We start from the raw sequence: 20,533 nt of genomic DNA on the forward strand, positions 1-20,533 counted from the left end.
GATATGAGACGTGACGTGACGTATGCACCTAAAGGCTTATTCAAGTGAAGACTTTACTTTTATAATGTTGGGGAAACCTGCAGTCAGCTGAGACCGAAGGAGTCACCTGGATGCGTGAAGAAACGTTTCTCCCGATGAAAACGTCCAGGTGACCAGAATCAACCTTGAGGATTTCCTTGAGTCAGTTTTGCACACCTGCCAGTCCACAACAGGTGACGCTGAGCACAACGCCGTGGAAATCCTTCGCGTGCATTAGCGGGTCCAGACACTGTTAGCTTTGAACTTGGGTCTGCGTGTGGCAGCTGATAAGGGTACAAAAAGGTATAAAGGTCACGCTGGTCTTTGATCGTCGGTGATGTTCTTGAGCCGTAAAAACATACGTCTGTACGTCCTATATCAACACGAAAGAGCTTATTTGAAGTGCAGTAGTCATTGTTGATATGCTAGCTGTAAAACCTTTGCTAAAGAGTTTGGTCAAATCTACATGTGTGCAAATAGACAATCAGTGAATAACACTGTAGGCCTCCCCATGGGTGACTGACCTGTACCTACATAGCGTCACTAAACCAACAAAGAAAAAACTTAGTTTAGTTTTCAGGTATTAATGCACAATTTTGAACCCAGCATTACATTTATATGTTATTGAATAATCTTCAAGGTCACTAAAATGTATACATTAATGCATTTAATCTGACTTGTACACTTTCTTAAAAGAAATATCTGATACTGCACTTCAGTCAGCACAGAAACTGTCTCAGTAAGGCCTCTGACACTGGACTCATCTCTGTGCTTGTCCTGCCAGACTTCACTGCAGCATTCAATACTGTTGAGCATAATATTTCAGTACACACATTAAAGTATGCTTTCCACGCTTGTCCCATTTTCTTCTGTCTTGTATCTCTTCAGAGTGCACAGTGCCTTGAAACATGATGAACCATAACGTGGCTGACCTCCCCAGCGGCCCACTCAATGTCTACAGGAACAAAGCCTCCTTCAACTGGAAGGACATGGTCCGCTTTATAGATGGAGAAGATATATATCTATTCAAGGTAACATCACAGGCTGTACTCATGGCATTGTGTATTAAACAGCGTTTGCGTAAGATCAGGAAAATCATATGGTAAACCTAAACTGTTGTAACTTGCCACTGAGAAGTCAAGAGATTTTCACTTAGAGCATAGACAGGATGATATATTTACATCCTTCCCTTTAACTATTGCATTTTCACTTCTCTTAGAATAAATCATCACACTTCTCCATGATTCTGCTTCTGAGCTATTGACCAACATACAGATGGATTTCACTTTGTCTTACACTGTCTGGTCATTTCCACATTATAGCAACATGTGTTCAGGACACTGGAGAACGACCCTCTGTTTGTCCGTCAGCCTGGTGAAGATGTCCCCATGGAGAAAAAGAGAGAGTTGAGCTTTCTGAGGTATCTACTTGGTAAACTACAGCTGAAGTGATGTAGCACCTGTCGTGTCCTCTGTTCTGTAAGTCGGTACTTTCTAAAGACAATAAAACTCCATATGAAAATTCACAGAATGAAGCAGCTGCTTCGGTACAACTTTGTCACCAAGGAAGAGGCGATGGCCAATCCCTGGAAAGCGATAAGCCTCGACGACTGTCTGGGCATGTATGACTTGGCCATGGCTGCTAAGCTCTTCCTCAGCCTGGGGGTAATTGTGTTTGAGTAAAATGTCCTCACACAGACACACAAAGTGTGTGTTATATGAGATAACTTAAGATTGTGTTTCTGAGCAATGTTAAGAAGGTTTATGACTTGCAAAGCAACATCTGTTTTCACTCTAAAACAAGCAACACTGTAATTTTAAACCATAGAACGTGTGGTTGGTTTGTTTGTTTGTATTTCCACAAACATTAGGAAGTTTCTAGTTTTTGGATTGAGCCACTATTATTATTCTCCAGGATGCATTTACAAAACATCACTAAAAGGGTATTCTGCATAAAGATCGGTTGTGTTAAAAACAGTTTTTAATACTGGGGGGAAAGCTTTCATTTGTTTAATATCTTCACATAGCTGTTATTATTTGTTTTTCTTTTTCATCGTGTCAATCAGTGAGTTAGATTCAAAACCTTTTATGTTTCAGATGTTTGGAGCAACTGTTGCCAACTCAGGGTCAAGCAGACATAAGAAATTTGTTGAGGACACTGAAGACACGAGGGTAAGACGGCGAATCCTGAGTAAGAGGAGAAAGGAGTCGACTGCTTACTATCTGCTATTGTGTTCATAAAACTTTTACATATGTGCTTATAGATCTTTGGATGCTTTGCATTGACTGAGTTGAGCCATGGCAGTAACACCAGAGCCATGAGGACCACGGCCAAGTATGACCCCTCTACTCAGGTCAGTACACTCTGAAAACACACACACACAACCTTGCAGGCAGTCTTTATCTGGATGGGTTTTGTCATTCCTGGGAACTGCTGGAGCCAACTTACCATTTTTGGGATTACTGCACCAAATGCTCAGAGTACCACAGGAAGCACTTCCTGGGGATTTTTTGATATCAGCCACTTTTTCCGTCTGCTGGTTGTACATGCCATGCAGGGGCTCTTCTTCCATGATGGTTCCACTTCTTGCTCTTCATCTTTCTTGGGTTTCTGCTGCCTGAGGAATTCACTAAACACATAATCGGATGTGGCCGTCTTTCTAATGTACTCATGGATCTGTGTAGTTTCATCTTGAAAAGTGTTTTTTACACACAGTAGTCCATGGCAACCTTACTTCGCCTTAGCGTGTAGTCTCAGGGTGCTTTGGAGTGAAACCCTTCGTGCATGCTGAGGTCGGGCTTGTCCTCCTTTGACTAACTGATTATTCCCTGTTTTTGTTACCATCCAACTACACTGCTCATGTTCCAATGATATTCCAGTGTCATTGCTGTAGATCCTAGTGGTATGGATCAGTTAATCAATGTCTCGTTCACTCTTGGAGTACAGTCATCCATGTAGAGGAGGTCGCTGACAATTACTCCATGCCGTAGTCGGTATCCATAGCCAGATTTGATGACTTCACCGAAGGGGTTCAGGCTTATGAAGAACAGTGGGGAGAGAGCATCTCCTTGGTAGATCGTGCACTTGATGCCACTTGCGCTATTAGCTTGAAGTTGGCCTCTAGTGTTGTTCTTCACATCCCCACTGTAGGTTCTGAGGGTCCCCTTGATCCTGTACAGAATTCCAGGATCCATGTGTGGAGCATTGAGTCACTGAGTCATCTTGTAGTCAATACAGGCGGTGCACAGGTCGGTCAGTCTGGTCTTACAGTCTCAGGCTACTTCTGTCTACCAGTAGCTGCTGTTTCGCCTTTTGTTAGCCCTTCTGAGCATGTCTTTTCCATTAGCAGCTGGTTCATTTGTGCTGCCAGGTGCTCATGGAGTGCAGTTTGCTTCTTCAGCCAGTGGGTTTGGATCATCAGGGCCTGGTGTTATCCAGCTGTTCATGCTGAAGACTCTTTCTTGGATGTTTGCCACTGTGATGGTTACTGGATCCTGTTCAGGAGGTTGCTGTGGTCTGCTCTTATGGTCACTAAGCGTTATTAAGTATCGTCCTTCTCCCATATGGTCTTCCAGTATTGCTCCGTCTCCAGGATTGGTAGGTATTTTCTCATACTGCTTCTTTTACTGCTGATCTGATCGAGCAGTCTTGGTTTGGTGGTTGCCTGGAAAATGGCATTTGTCTGACTGCACTGTGATTATGGTGTGGGGCTCTGCCCTGTAGACCCAGTCCAGTTCAATTCAATTTTATTTATACAGTGGCAAATCACAACGACTGTCGCCTGAAGGCATTTAGTACTGTAAGATAAAGACCTTACAATAATACAGAAACCCCCAAAATCAGACACCCCTAATGAGCAAGCACTGTGGCAACAGTGGGAAGGAAAAACTCCCTTTTACAGCTACACCCTCCAGAAATGTTTCATCTTGGCTCTTATCTAGAAGTTTCTAAGCTTTCTCTTTCACTTCCAACCAACAACATTACATTTTAAGACTTTTATATAAGTTTTTTGAAGTTGTGAGCTTAATTTTAACTGTCGACTTTTGGCCGTTTCATGCGATCATGTCATAAGATAATGAAGTCAAATAAAATTTTAATTTAAAATTATGAGGGAGAGCACCCCTTAGGTCATACAAAGTCTCTAATAGCTGACTTTTCCTTTGACTAATGGAGGATGACATGGAGGAATTTTAATTTCTCCTCACTGTTTCTCTTCTGTAGGAGTTTGTGATCAACTCTCCGGACTTTGAGGCTGCAAAGTTCTGGGTGGGGAACCTGGGAAAGACTGCTACCCATGCTGTGGTGTATGCTCAGCTCTGCACACCTGATCAGGTGTGCCACGGACTGCACTCTTTTGTTGCGCCGGTGAGTTCTGGTGAATTTGAATATCTTTAAAGAAATGGCTGCTTGCATCACAAGGTACAAGGCAACTATTAGTAGGGATGGGTACCGGTATCCGGTGCTATGATGGCACCGGTTCTGACATAAACGGTAGTAACCAGACCGAAAAGCAGCGCACATTTCGGTGCTTTTTTTTCTGAGCTGTGATACACTTTAGATTCTAGCCAATCATTTTAGTTTCCGAGGATAGTAGGCGGGTCCAGGTACGTACATTCTTTTAGAGCAGAGCTACAGATTAAAAATGCCAAAGGCGAAGCGGGCAAAGTCTGGCTGTACTTCACAGCAAAAGATGCAAACTCAGCAGCCTGCAACAAGTGCTTTAAGCTGATACTGTCAAAGGAGGTAACACCTCGAATCTGATGAAACACCTGGCGACGCATAGCGTTTTTTTTTTTTTTTAAAGCCGAGAAATGCACCATATTTGATAGCTTGCTGCGAGACCTCACACCGTGCACATCTACTGCGGGTGTGGTGCCTGTTATCGGACCCGGAGTTAGCAACATCCCCCAAAAACCCGAAGATGAGAGTCCTGGCCCCTAGCCCTGCCAGTGTAGCAGAAATGATGACGGATGATGATGGCAGCAGCAGCCGTTCTTCTCTGCGTGAGTAGCTTAATGTTGTTCGTGTGTAATTTACGTTGAGTAGGCTAACCACGTTATTACATTAATGTAAGGTGAACTAGCAAACATCATCATAGCTAGATGCGGCTGTCTTCTTGTTTGATGGCAGATACTCCCTTCACCCTGGCCAAAAAGGCTAAAATGACCAAAGAAAAAGTGAAAAACAGTTAAACATGAGAGGCTTTGTATTTTTTCCATTGATTAAGCACTGCTTCCAGCCAAGAATGATAGCATATATGCCCCATAGCTGCAGAAAAGAATAACATTGTTATCTTTTTACAAAAAAAACAGCTAAACATGAGAGGTTTTTGGACCAATTTTGTGTTCTCCATTCTTTAAGCACCGGTTTGAGCACCGTTTAAGCACCGGCACCGTTTCAAAAGTACCGGTTTGGCACCGGTATCGGATAAAACCTAAACGATACCCATCCCTAACTATTAGCAAGTCCAAGAGCATTTGTGTTGTCAGGTAGCTATTGAAATAAGGCCATCCACTCCAACAGTGTTTAGAGCCATAGGAGACCTCACAGCTAAGTTTCTAGTAACTGATGGGGATGTGAAGCTAAATACTGCTGTTTTGACACTGTGTCGAGCTTCTGAGGTGCTGATGTTTCCAAACAGTGTGGTTCAAATCATCCAGGTCACGTGACTCAGAGCGAACTAGATTTCGGCGAGCTTCAGCAGAGGATGATTTAACTGATGGACGTGCATGAAATGGACTGTTACACTTGATCAGAATTAGACCCTGTAAACAAATGTTTGTTTTTATGAAGAAGGAAACAAATTACATTTTTTCATTTAAATATAATTTTAAATGAATTAAAAATAAAAGTTAACACCTTCCAGCTACCAGCTTTACTTGACAGTGTGTAGAGGAAACCTGATGACACGAGCTCCTTGAAAGTTTTGAGGGCTGTGAGCAAGCTAACAAAAACCTGTGGTTATACTTAATATTATCATTTATGTTTTATTGTATTGAGTTTTTGTGAACAACACAAATGTTAACAGAGGGAGGATTTTGCTGAAGCACTCAGTTCATTACTGGTGATGGGAATTGATAAGAATGTAGCAATTCTTATTCCATTATCAATATCAGTTCGATACCTTATCTGTTCTCTTATCGATTCTCACTGGGTTCTTTTCACTTTGTTTTGAGAGTCACCGCCGTTGCTAAGCAGCAGGAAAGAAATGACAGTCATGCAGATTAACTCCATGCTGTGGGTCAGATGTGTGTCCACGGTTGTTGAGGTGTTTACCTTCTTTGTTGTACGGAACCCCTCCAAAAAATAAAAAAATTGTGTCCACAAAATACTACTTCATGCCCTCGAAATAGTATAACGTGCCCATGAAATACTTATTTGTGGCCAGGAAATACTATTTTGAGGGCACGAAATAGGTATAACGTGGCAACGAATTACGCATTTGTGGCAACGAAATAGATAACGTGTGCACACCATATTGATACAATTCCTGGACAGCTGCGTAGAGACATAAGCATAAGAGTAGGCTAAACCTATTCACCATGGCCAGAGACGGTATGATTGAGTTTTATTAGGCTGGGAATGAGTTACAAATGCATTTTGAAAAGCCTGGCAATGCAAGGAACCATTTTTACGGAGAGACATTTAAACAGGATATTAAGATAAGATAAGATAACCTTTATTAGTCCCACATGTGGGAAATTTGTTTTGTCAAAGCAGGAAGTGGACAGTGCAAAAGTTATATAGCAATTATTATTATTGAGAGCCCAGTTGCTTTACAGACGTAAGTACGACCTGGACGCCGGGATAGATTTTATTGTCAACCAACTGCAAGGGTCTGGGAAGGATCACGGTTATCGGTCAAGTGTTTCGTGCCCATAAATTAGCATTTCGTGCGCACGTTATACTTATTTCGTGCCCTTAAAATACTATTTCGAGGGCACGAAATAGTATTTTGTGGCCAGAATTTATTTATTTTTTGGACCATGTCATCAGAGGGGCTCCGTATTGTTGTGATTAGAGTTGTTAATTAAAAAAGCCATTATTACACGTTTCACAGAACACTTCACTTAAAAGTAATGCAGTATGATACTTAATTACTCTGGGAAAAGGTTATTTATTATACTACTTGTTACATTAGTTGCAAGTTGCTCTGTAAAAAAGCTAACAATAAAAAATAACAACGAGGCTACAACTCCACACTCCAGCACAAATCTTCCATCTCTAAGGTCTTTATCTTAGTGGAATTCAAAGCTGACTGCAAAAAGAAAAGATGGCTGCTGGGCTCGCCAGTCATTCAGCTTTCACTCTGTTCTTAGCTAGCTTTGCGTTAGCATGCTCTATTGGCAGATGCTGGCAAAGAATCAAAGTTGTGTGAGGAACATTCTGCGGTTGTTTCTGTCCTGCATGCAGTTTCCCACTTTACCGTTTATCTCATCCTTTTGTGCAATAAATGTAAATGTTGCTATTTTCCTCCTCTGACCTGCAGACTGAAATCAGCTGATTGTAGTGCGAGTGCTAGAACTGACAAGTGGGATCGATAGGCAGACTAAAATTCCAAGGAATTGGACTACTGGGAACTGGTTTTCTCAATTCCCATCCCTGTTCATTACAGTTGCAACAAGCTCAATATTTTCTTGCCTTGTTTGTGCGCGGATTTCCCCAAAGTGTGTGGTGGTCACCATTATTGACAGTCTGGTGGAATAAGTAGCTTTGTTAGGACTTGTCTGTGTTACGGTTTCACAGATTGTCACGGGGTTGCAATAGCCAAATTGGCCAGCAGGTGTCACTGTGGAGATGCGATTCAGATTGTTTTGAAACCTCAGTACACGCCTCGCTCTGCCCATCTCTAGTACCTGATCATTTTTCAAGCTCAGATGGCGTCCCTCAAGTAACTTTTTTTTCAGCTGCACCACAGCAGACATCTCCGTCTCACCCCGTCCCAAGCATCCTCTTGTTACAGCAGCCCTCTACACGTCTTCCCTTACTGGAGGACATGTAAATCTTTTCTGTGGTTCCTCTTTTCCTGCTGCTTGCATGTCTGTCTAATTTTGTCTCCAGAATGCTTGACCTGTGCTGTCTCTCTAATTTATGTCATTTTTAATTTGGTCCATTCTCTTCACTGTCAATAAAGAAACCTTAGTATCTTCCACTCTGCCACCTCCAGCTTGTCATCCTGTCAGCAGGTCTCACTTCCACCAGATAAACCTTTCCTTTTCACTCTTACTGCTATTCTTCTGTCAAAAATCCTCATGTCAACCTACCCTGCCTGGACTCTCTGCTATCGCTCACTTGTGCGCTGTGCATAACCTACAAAATGGGCTGCACGGCCCATACAGAAAGGAAGATGCATACAAAAGACTATTTATTTTAAATAAAAGAAAAATGGTGTTATTTTCGTTATTTCTTAAAAATGATAACTGTCTGAAAAGACTTGAGAACACCACGATTTCTAAAAGCGTTAGAAATCATGTATGATCAGCAGAGTTGGTCAAATAAAGTCATACTGCAGGTATCTTACACTGTGTGTTATTTTCAGATGTTTGTGTAGATTTGTGTATTTGACACACAGCCAGTTAAGCTGTAATCACTCTGCTCCAGGTGAGAGATCCCAAGACCCTGCTGGCTTTGCCTGGTGTGCTGGTCGGAGACATGGGGAAGAAGCTGGGTCAGAACGGACTGGATAATGGGTAGGTGACCGCAAATGCTGCATTTGTAAAATAAGAAGCAAATGAAGACATGATGCCCTTGATGTTGTGAAAATATGTTCTCACTGGCTATTGCAGTCAACAGGTAGAGTTGTTGGTGTGCTGGAATGGTACACACAGTGTTTCAGAGTACTGAACGAACATTACAGTTCTCTTTATGAATCTTTTTAACCACACATTTGACATTTAGACTGTTTGACTGTGTCTTAGGGGTGTGCGGTATTATGGATGTTTATATTAATAATTTTATCCAAAGAAGTTTCCTCAGGTAGTTCTGGAAATAAAGGAAATCGACTCTTTACAAAGTGGAGAATTTGTAAATAGCGTAAAAAATGCTCCAGAGGAACATTAAACTGCTTCAGGAGCTGCGAGAATAAGGCAACAATTCCATCTACAAAAAGGTCTTTGATATTTCTAAGTCCATTACTTTTCCATATTTTAAAGGAAGAGTCCATCATGGAGGGTGGGAACATGTGATTTGAGCTGATAGGTGCTTTAATTGACATTAAGTGTAACCCCAACCTTTTCCTACATTGCACCCAGATTCTGAGCGAGTCATACAACAAAGGGTTAGTTGTACAGTTCTAATGGGAGAGCTGGTCTCAACAAAGCTCATAGGCACGTTTGACTCAATGACTCAATTTGGAGCCAAGCTGGAGTCTCTGTAGTGAAACTACTCATCCAGTACAGCATATTTCAAATATTTGCTTCCCAATAATAAGACTGAAAGTTTGGCCTAGTTCTCTGCGTGAAATCTTTACGAATTCGTGGACTTTTGCCCTTCCAAATAAATGCAGAGATATTGTTAGTCAGTGTTATAAAATACTTATTGGGTAAGTAGCATGGGATACATTGAAATAAATAAAGGAACTTGGGTCGTATGTTCATTTTGATAGAACTGATGTGGCCAGTTAATGACAGCGGTAAACTGGTCCATCTCTGAAGATCTGTCTCAGTATTCTCAAGCAGCGCGACAAAGTTTCTTTCATAAAGACCTTTGTATGAGTGGGTAGCCTTAACCCCCGATAGGCCACATACTCTGATTTAACTTTAAATTGAAAATTTGAAAATGAAACCTTCCTGGCTACAGAGTTGACACAGAGAAGTTCACTTTTATGTAGGTTCAACTTGTAACCTGAAAGTTTGACAAAACATTCAAAAATGGCGAGAGCACGGGAAGAGAACATCAAGGCTCTGACATATACAACAGGAGGTCGTCAGCATATAAGGATATTTTGTGCTCCTGGTCAGCTCTGAAGATGCCCTTAATGCAATTGTCAGCTCGCAGCTTAATCACCAATGGATCAATTGATAACGCAAAAAGAAGAAGTTTTTTTCTTTACGCTACGTGTTCTGACCTGTCTCACCGATGTGACATTTGTGTGACGTATGTATGGCTGGAAGAGGCAAATCATCATCCTCATCCTCCTCGATTTCTCAGTTTTATCTGAATGTAGAAGCAGAGGTCATCCAGGTCTTTTTGTCTTTAAGACATTGCTGTAGCGTAGCTAATTCTTGTGTCTTCTGGCTTCATGTAAAGGAAGGTTGGAGATTGGCTTATTCTGTAATTAGCTAAGACAGCTGGGTCAAGCGATGGGTTTTAAGTAGTGATTTAACTATTGTCAGCTTGAAGGCTTGTGGTATGTAGCCAATGAATAGGTTGATCAAATTAAACACTTATGCATCAATGAAAGGTGGGACTTCTTTGAGCAGTCTTTTAGGAATGGGATCTAAAAGATATGGTCATGTTTTAGAGCAGGTGTGTCCAACGCCAGGCCTCGAGGGTCGGTGTGCTGCAGGTTTTAGATGTCCTTGAACACAGCTGATTTAAATGGCTAAATTACTTCCTCAACTCCTCAACTGAACCCTTGGATTAGTGAAAGTAATTGTTGATCGATTATTCGATGATCAATTGGACAAAGAGTCTAAATGTCAGTGGTATTGAAAGTAGCTGTGCATAACTAAACATTTGGACCACTGAGCAGGAAAGTGCAGAAGGGACAGGTGAAGGTGCCTTGCTGCTAGTGAGTTGGCTACGAGCTAAGCTAAGCTGGTGAATCCAGCTACAACGTGAATGAATACTGTGAAAAAGCAGGTGATCGAACAAGATAAAACACATGAAGATTAGACTTATAAAATAAGGTGTTAGTTCACAAAAATACTACTATGTATTGTAAAAGGAACAGTAAGTGATACTCTACTGCAGAGAGCCAATATCAAGTGAGAACGCCTCCCAGGAAGGGAAAGATCAGAGAGCTCTGAGGGCAAAAGTCCAATCATGTTTGTGTGTTTGCCCAGACCTTGTAATAACCAACAAAGCCTATCCACAGATATAACTAAACATCAGTACATAGGGGATGATAAACCATCGATGTGCTTCTGACCAAAATCATTTAATGCTTCCAGTAAAGAGTAAGACTTTAAAATTACAAAATGTTGTTGTGTCCTTCTGCAACGCACTAATCACTTCAAGTCATCAGGAACTGATAGACATTGGCCTCAGTCTGAACCTGGACTTTACTTCGGATTGGATCCACAGTATCCGACCCGGGATTAGAAGACCATCAGACACTCCACAGCATGTTGTTCTTAAAAAAGTATTTTCAGGGTTTTCCATTAGGTCATGGTACCTGATACCTGGTACTTTATAAGTAACTGTCCGCCCGTGATCCCTGAGGTTGACAAAAAGTATGGCTTTTTGTCAACCTCAGGGATCACGATTGAGCAGCTGGTCGACGTCAGCCTTTTTTGTAGCGCTCGTGTCGTATATTAATTACATCGCAGGACGCTCGGACACATTGCTATGACGACAACAACACACATTAGGTAGAACTGGATTGTGATGAAAAGATGAAAAACCAGTCAATCCGAGCCAGGAGTGTAACAAAGACTCCAGTTAGAGAAGGGGCGGTGGGCTCTGTGCTTACGTACTTCAGGACTGGTGCCATAACAGTATAATTATAGGTCACTGCTCACCGGACTTAGCACTGAATGGAGATGGCCAATAACTGTAGCCATACAGTGTGTACAGTAATCAAACAGAAACAAAGCGACACAGCTCCCACGCAGGGCAACATGATCACCATCTCCCTGCTCCTCATCCCTGCCGTCCCTCAGGAAACAAAGCCCTCCAAGTGTCCGGGTCATTAAAACACGACCAGCACCAGCTGCTCTCCTCCATTAGTGCTTTGAGTGCTCAGAAGAGTAGAAAAGTGCTATATAAAAACCAGTCCATATGACAGAAGATTCAGTAACATTACAAAAACATCACAAAGTAAGAGAAGAGGGAACAACTGACCACATGTCCATTTTGGATTTTCTTTCTGAAGAGATGCATTGTGGGACTGCTGGTCAGTTTAAAGGGACACAGTACTTTTTATTGAGCAGGTGATGAGAAACATTTAGCGTGGACACAGTAATTTTCAATAAATTTAAATATTTTCTTTGGTTAAATACCATATATATTATGTGGCATATTTATTAGGCATAAATATATAGATTTTTACATATCTTGGCAGATTTGTATCTGTTTTATATGATAAGGATTTTTATGACATTAACGAAAAACATTAAAAAAAAATTGATCCAGACACATTGGTGATGAGAATTTTGAAAAAACCCATTTATTCCTTGAGGTCCCTTTGGTTTTGGAGAATATGACCTAGACTTACTAACCACAGCTTGTGGGAATCACCCAATTCAGTGCCCAGTTATTCAGTTATATTTTAAATATTAGAATATAATCTGGTGCCACCTGAGGGCCTAAAGATGATAGATGATAGATTGGATTGTTAATATAGTGTTAACAAAAGAAAACTGCTCCAGAATCTTTTGTTAACACTTTGTGCTGTAGATGATGATTCACAATTTTATTTTAACAGTATTCAGAAATTGTTCCACCTCTGCCCATCTTTACTTCCTGAGAAAATGTACCACCTCATTTTACAGTCTTTTGTTGCCTCCGACCCAACTTTTTTTTTCTTTTAAATGTGTTTGTGCCATCTTTCTTGAATTTGGGTTGATTTTTATGATGATGATGATGATGATGATGATCTGCCTGCACACCAGAAACAAAGAAACATTAGAATCCACTGAATGGCTCGCTCTTTGATGTGTAACCAATTCTTTTCTGTAACATTTACGCCTTTCTCTCACAACAGGTTTGCGATGTTCCACAATGTGAGAATCCCACGCGAGAACCTGCTGAATAAGACCGGAGATCTGACTCCTGATGGTCGCTACGTGACACCATTTAAGGTCCGTGCAGATTTCCAGTGGCAGCCAAAGAAGGCACTTCAAACTCAACAGCCTGATTTCCTGTGCCTTAGCTTTTTTAGATATAACCTTTAACCATATTCTAGAGAACAATGGGTTTATTTCAGAGATGCTCCTTCTTTAAAGAACTAATTATTTATAAGTTATTGAAATTATAAGCGGTTAACAACACATATCAACAGCTTATGGAATAAGCTGGTCAGCACATGCTGGGTATCGTCACTGATTTCTCGAATCGATTAGATTCCGATGCGACTCAGCCCCGACTGTGTCCATGCCGTTGGGTGACAAAGTCACATCTCACTGATTCTGATGTGTCGGCGGGTCCGCGCTTTGTGTTCACGTCTTTGTGCAGAATTTGCTGCTCTCATTTACTGTTTTAGCTGGTTGTTGAAATTTTGTGAGGTTTAACCTGAGATTCTGGCGTTTTGGGCAAAATAAATGTATATTAAAAAACTGATTCAGGATTTTAATGAATCTATATCCCGTTATCCAAGCCAGAATTGATTTTAATCGATAAATCGATTATCAAAACCCACCCCTATTATGGAAGCCTTCACAAAGATCTCCCTAACAAAGCCAACATCCTACCCTGCCTGATTTCTGCAATCAGGCTGCAATAATTCTGCCATCAGCAGACTGTGACACGGTGCTTAAAGGTCGATTCAATTCGAAGCTTCAGGCCGTCTCCTACAGCAGTGTTTCACTGACCTTATTAATCACCTGAAATGTTTCGAACAAAGCAGCACATATTACTGGCATAAATATTCACGCACATGTGTATATTTCTGTCAGAGTACTCTGTGCCTGCCCAGCATTTGAATGGCATGTAGTTGCTGGGACTGCGGGATCGAGAAATGAATGAATTCACATTTAAGTTTTGATTTTGTGTAAGAACATTAGCAGTGCAGTTAAAACGCAATTCAGCAATCCTGTCAAGGACCACACGACCATTTTATAAATAGCTAATAATAATAATATCTTTGCTATGTTTTTTATCATGCCTCATCAGTGTTTCTTTTGTGTCTTCCAGGACCCTAAAAAGCGTTTTGGGGCATCTCTTGGTGCCTTATCAGGGGGCAGAGTGTATATCACCAGGATGGCTCTTAACAACCTGAAGTTAGCTTTGACAGTGGCTATCCGCTTCTCAGCTGCCAGGAGGCAGTTTGGACCCAAAGACACAGAGGAAATCCCTGTTTTAGAGTACCAGTTACAGGTAATAATATAAGGCGAAGGTAACGTTTAGTGGGTAAAATAAGTTTCACCCAGTTTTCTAACTAAATATATTTGTGAAGGTGTTTTTGACATTTTCACTAGGTGTTGGGAACAACCCATTCAACTATGAATTAAGCTATCTGTAAAATGACATGTGAAACAGGGAAAAGGTGTTGAACACATGAAGGAAGTGAGGTGCCAAATGCATGGAAAGTTAGGACACTGAAGCCTGACAGCTGCCACCTGTCAGTAATTAGAAGACAGCACTGCCACGATGTCAATATTAATACCAGCTGATTCATTCATAAGCAGGTGTCACACAGGAAACCTCTCCATGTTTAACCCCAGGGAGCTTTCTCAACACCTTTGCAACCTTATTGTTGGGAAACGTACTGATGTCAACAAGAATTTCCAAACTACTGAAGGCTCGAGTGAGCACAAACTGTCCACGACCAGGTGCAAGATTTCAGACAGAGGGGTGAAATGAAATGTGAGAAGAGTTGTCCAAGAGTCAGTGACTACTTGTGGAGAGCTACAGAAAGACCTGGAATCAGCAGATAGACAGCGTGTTAGTAAGCGAGCTGCCTGCACATGTTTGTCGCTCTGATGCTGGACAGGAGGCCCCGTGTGTTACTGAGGCAAGTTATTGGCCAGCAGATGGATGGGTCCGGTCCCTTCTCAGGATCAGGACTGTCCTGGACTGTTAGGGTTTCCAAGTGTGCCTCGTATATTAGCAGCTGATTCATTGGTGCTGCCTGCACCAAGCTAGCCGCATAAAGTGTGAAAGATAACACCACAGTGTACTAATACTATGTAATCTATAATCCCCAGTTTAGTTTAATAATAATAATGATAATAATGATAATGATAATGATGATAATGATAATGATGATAATGATAATGATAATGATAATAATGATAATAATAATGATAATGATAATAATGATGATAATGATAATGATGATAATGATAATGATAATAATGATAATGATAATGATGATAATGATAATGATGATAATGATAATGATGATAATAATAATGATGATAATGATAATGATGATAATAATGATGATGATAATGATGATAATGATGATAATGATAATGATGATAATGATGATAATGATAATGATAATAATGATAATGATAATGATGATAATGATAATGATGATAATAATAATGATGATAATGATAATGATGATAATAATGATAATAATGATAATGATAATGATGATAATGATAATAATGATAATAATAATGATAATAATGATAATAATAATGATAATGATGATAATGATAATGATAATAATGATAATAAGGATAATGATAATAATAATGATAATAATACATTTTATTTGAAAGCGCCTTTCAAAACACTCAAGGTCACTGTACACAGTAGAATAAAAAGCGACATAAACAAATTTAAAATAGCAGAGTTGAGAGGTTATGTGGGATAAGCTATTTTGAACAAGTAAGTTTTGAGTTGGGACTTAAAGAGAGAGAAGGAAGAGATGTTTCTTAAATCAGGAGGTCGGGAATTCCAGAGTCGTGGAGCAGAGCAGCTGAAGGCCCGGCTCCTCATGGTGGCAAGACGGGGGGAGAGGGGGGAGAGGGGGGAGAGTGAAAGGGAAGAAGAAGATCTGAGACACCGAGATGGGGCGGTGATCTTAACCAGATCAGAGCGATATGGGGAGAGATGAGGAATAGCCTTAAATGTGTACAAGACTATTTTGAAATTGATAGATATTGAAAGTAACGAGTAAAGTAAGGGATTACTATTGCAAAAACGGTAATTAGATTACCGTTACTTTCCCGTACGAACACTGTGTTACTAAAACCGTGATTTTTTTTTTTTTTTTTGGCGAGAATGTCTCATGACAGTGACGTAAGCGAGTGCGACGTTCGTGACAACAGCTGTGTGCAGATCAACAATGGATAATATATCGAGTGCAGAGAGAGTATGAGTGTGCAGCGTTTAAAGCGTGGAAGTACTGACCTTACTTTGAGTTTGATTCCATAAAAAGTGACAAAAACATTAGCGTCCATTGTTCTTGGGAAGAAAACTTCTTTTTACAGCGAAAAAACCCCTAAACTTCCGAGCAAGCACCGAGTAGCTACGACGTAATGGGATCAGGATCAGGACTGTCCTGGACTGTGTCCCAATTAAGAGACCGCACGCTTAAAGTACGTGCACTACGCGCACTACGTACGGTGCGTACTATAAGTACGAGAAGTGCGGAAGTGAGAGGCTTGTGAAATGGGACGGTCTGGCCTTCGTCGCGCTGTTCAGGTTGCCTAGCAACCATGATACTAACCGCGAGAAACGTCTCATACAGCTTTGTTTGACAGAAATGAAGGAGAAAAATGTTTTGTTGGTCATTCATTTTTGTCATGGCATCACTTTGATTAGTTGAGTATCTGAGGCTGAGACCACAGGACTGTAGAACATGATTGTTGGACTTCATTTCTGTACTGAACAGTCATTTAAGATTAGCTAGTAAATAACAATTAGCTGATGTTGTTCATGAGACTAAAATCATCTGACTGTGGTAATGTAAATATAATATGGCCAATATTATAGTATTGTCAGATTATTATGAGATATATATATATATATATATATATACATATATGTGTGTGTGTGTGTGTGTGTGTGTGTGTGTGTGTGTGTGTGTGTGTGTATATGTAACACACCCCAAGCAAGAGGGCGGCTGACAGATTATGTCTGGTTCTGAAAAAAACAGATAAATCATGAGATGGACGACAGGTAGTGTGTTTCCTCTCTCGCTTCTGCCAGATCTTTATTTAAACACATTCATGCATTCACAACAGGTTGCAAAAACTTCTTAACATCTCTGTCTCACATTCCCAAAGCCCAAAATCAGAATAAACTAAAATACTATAGACAAGAACAGTGACAACACATCAAACTGTCTCTGCGAACACATTAACTCAAATATACAGGAGCCGTGGTGTACTTTTGTTACAAGAGGGTGGATGTGGCGAGCTAAGCTAGCTCCTACTCTCGATCGTAACACATTTCAATGAGCGAACAGACGAATACAGATCTCAGCAAAACAAACTGCTGGTTGGGTTTTACCCTTATTTGTCATGTAAATTATGTGGACCACATGTGTGGCCTTATTACTTACTAACCTGAAAAATACTGATAAATCATGAGATGGACGACAGGTAGTGTGTTTCCTCTCTCGCTTCTGCCAGATCTGAAGACGAGCAGTAGCGTCACACTAAACCATCTCACTGGGCTGAAGTGCCCCCTTGTGGCGTAACTAGGGATCACACCACATGTTGGATCTCCAACAAAAATCACAAGATTAAGGTCCTTCCTTAACAAAACTACACCTAAAAGCTTATACAATATACAAAAATTAAATCACATAATGTGACCACACATTACAGTGTGTCACATATATATATATATATATATATATATATATATATATATATAGATACATACAGTGGGGCAAAAAAGTATTTAGTCAGCCACCGATTGTGCAAGTTCCCCCACTTAAAATGATGACAGAGGTCAGTAATTTGCACCAGAGGTACACTTCAACTGTGAGAGACAGAATGTGAAAAAAAAATCCATGAATTCACATGGTAGGATTTGTAAAGAATTTATTCGTAAATCAGGGTGGAAAATAAGTATTTGGTCACCTCAAACAAGGAAAATCCCTGGCTCTCACAGACCTGTAACGTCTTCTGTAAGAAGCTTTTCTGTCCCCCACTCGTTACCTGTATGAATGGCACCTGTTTGACCTCATCATCTGTATAAAAGACACCTGTCCACAGCCTCAACCAGTCAGACTCCAAACTCCGCCATGGCCAAGACCAAAGAGCTTTCGAAGGACACCAGGAAAAGATTTGTAGACCTGCACCAGACTGGGAAGAGTGAATCTACAATAGGCAAGCAGCTTGGTGTGAAAAAATCAACTGTGGGAGCAATCATTAGAAAATGGAAGACATACAAGACCACTGATAATCTCCCTCGATCTGGGGCTCCACGCAAGATCTCATCCTGTGGGGTCAAAATGATCATGAGAACGGTGAGCAAAGATCCCAGAACCACACGGGGGGACCTGGTGAATGACCTGCAGAGAGCTGGGACCAAAGTAACAAAGGTCACCATCAGTAACACACTACAACGGCAGGGAATCAAATCCCGCAGTGCCAGACGTGTTCCGCTGCTGAAGCCAGTGCATGTCCAGGCCCGTCTGAAGTTTGCCAGAGAGCACATGGATGATACAGCAGAGGATTGGGAGAATGTCATGTGGTCAGATGAAACCAAAGTAGAACTTTTTGGTATAAACTCAACTCGTCGTGTTTGGAGGAAGAAGAATACTGAGTTGCATCCCAAGAACACCATACCTACTGTGAAGCATGGGGGTGGAAACATCATGCTATGGGGCTGTTTTTCTGCCAAGGGGACAGGACGACTGATCCGTGTTAAGGACAGAATGAATGGGGCCAAGTATCATGAGATTTTGAGCCAAAACCTCCTTCCATCAGTGAGAACTTTGAAGATGAAACGAGGCTGGGTCTTCCAACATGACAATGATCCAAAACACACCGCCCGGGCAACAAAGGAGTGGCTCCGTAAGAAGCATTTGAAAGTCCTGGAGTGGCCTAGCCAGTCTCCAGACCTCAACCCCATAGAAAATCTGTGGCGGGAGTTGAAAGTCCGTGTTGCTCGGCGACAGCCCCAAAACATCACTGCTCTTGAGAAGATCTGCATGGAGGAATGGGCCAAAATACCAGCTACTGTGTGTGCAAACCTGGTAAAGACCTATAGTAAACGTTTGACCTCTGTTATTGCCAAGAAAGGTTATGTTACAAAGTATTGAGTTGTATTTTTGTTATTGACCAAATACTTATTTTCCACCCTGATTTACGAATAAATTCTTTACAAATCCTACCATGTGAATTCATGGATTTTTTTTTCACATTCTGTCTCTCACAGTTGAAGTGTACCTCTGGTGCAAATTACTGACCTCTGTCATCATTTTAAGTGGGGGAACTTGCACAATCGGTGGCTGACTAAATACTTTTTTGCCCCACTGTATATATATATATGTGTATATATGTGTGTGTGTGTGTGTGTGTGTGTGTATGTGTATATATATACATATATATATATATATATGTGTGTGTATATATATACATACATACATACATACATACACACACACACACACACACACACACACACACACACACACACACACACACACACGTGGTCAGTTTTACAAAATAATCATTGCTTAGGAGCCATCCATAGATTAGATATTAGATATTAACCACTGTCAGAGCTGTTTTATTCATTTTTATTTTCAGTGTTAGGTCTGAGTTGTGGTGAGAAATATTTTTTCTGTTTAGATTTAAAGTTACTGTTTGTAGCAGTTACATCACTATTGTGTGCGCTTAGGCTTTTATTATTGGAATTAAAGCATAATTTAATCATTAAAATATCTTATACATTATGGAAATGGAAAGTAACAATAAAACAAACGACTGAAGTTGGATAAATTATAAAATCTCGACCGGAAGCTTTGAATCTTTCCTCAGGGACACACCATCACACTGCTGTTAGTGAAGATGTAAAAGCAGTTCAACTACTAAATATCCAGAAATTATAAATCCTCACATAAGAAGAATTCAGATACAGTAATGATCTGTATTCTGACATAGTGCAGAGTAAATAAGGTTTGGTATATATTCTGAGTTTTCTGAGTCCATCAGTGTATTATGGGAATCATGTTTTTAATATTGAACAGCAACCGTAAATAAGTGAATGAGTGTGGCTGCTGTTATTATATTCCATGTTTTATTGTGTGGTTTTCCAGCAATGGCGTCTGATTCCGTACTTGGCGGCAGCATATGCTCTTGAAAACTTCACCAAATCCACCATCATGAACTTTGTTGAGTTTCAGATTGGACAGATGTTGAAAGACAAAAGTGACACAGTGAGTAAGCATGCAGCATGTGTGTATTTAGAGTGCTCGGTTTTTATGAAGTAAAGTTGAATATATCTGTTTCTCAGGCAGAGATGGGCAGAGAGATCCATGCAATTGGTTGCTCCAGCAAACCACTGGGATCATGGACTGCTCAAAGAGGCATCCAGGAGTGCCGGGAGGCCTGTGGTGGACACGGATACTTGGCCAGTCAGTCTCTCTCTCTGTCTCAATATCACTCCTGCACATGCTCACTTAGGGCTGGCTGCCTCTCAGGAGGACGGGCAGGTCATCTACTAATCAGAACATTGGTTTGATCCAAGTCTGCATGTCAGCTATTGTCCAGTA

At 40.8% G+C, this 20,533-nt stretch overlaps 2 protein-coding genes across 4 annotated transcripts in view; one reads left to right on the forward strand and one right to left on the reverse strand.

The window, feature by feature from the left end:
- LOC118455797 (peroxisomal acyl-coenzyme A oxidase 3-like) overlaps positions 1–20,533 on the reverse strand; it is a 79,102-nt gene that overhangs the window by 37,833 nt on the left and 20,736 nt on the right. The gene's annotated exons all lie outside the window — the stretch shown is intronic.
- LOC148105753 (peroxisomal acyl-coenzyme A oxidase 3-like) overlaps positions 1–20,533 on the forward strand; it is a 34,673-nt gene that overhangs the window by 104 nt on the left and 14,036 nt on the right. The window contains exons 1-12 of one of the 3 annotated variants that reach the window (XM_087837830.1): positions 7–212; positions 907–1,049; positions 1,341–1,438; positions 1,547–1,682; positions 2,115–2,189; positions 2,282–2,371; positions 4,240–4,383; positions 8,620–8,708; positions 12,887–12,983; positions 14,035–14,217; positions 20,078–20,197; positions 20,275–20,395. In XM_087837830.1, coding sequence (XP_087693956.1) covers positions 927–1,049; positions 1,341–1,438; positions 1,547–1,682; positions 2,115–2,189; positions 2,282–2,371; positions 4,240–4,383; positions 8,620–8,708; positions 12,887–12,983; positions 14,035–14,217; positions 20,078–20,197; positions 20,275–20,395 — 1,276 coding nt within the window. In that variant the 5' untranslated portion in view covers positions 7–212; positions 907–926. Of the gene's footprint in view, positions 1–6; positions 213–232; positions 322–906; positions 1,050–1,340; positions 1,439–1,546; positions 1,683–2,114; positions 2,190–2,281; positions 2,372–4,239; positions 4,384–8,619; positions 8,709–12,886; positions 12,984–14,034; positions 14,218–20,077; positions 20,198–20,274; positions 20,396–20,533 lie in introns of those variants that run through there. The other 2 variants (XM_087837831.1, XM_087837832.1) reach the window with 2 other exon arrangements.

Source organism: Neolamprologus brichardi, chromosome 3, assembly GCF_056152115.1.
Source record: "Neolamprologus brichardi isolate AB-2024 chromosome 3, ASM5615211v1, whole genome shotgun sequence".
Taxonomy (NCBI): domain Eukaryota; kingdom Metazoa; phylum Chordata; class Actinopteri; order Cichliformes; family Cichlidae; genus Neolamprologus; species Neolamprologus brichardi.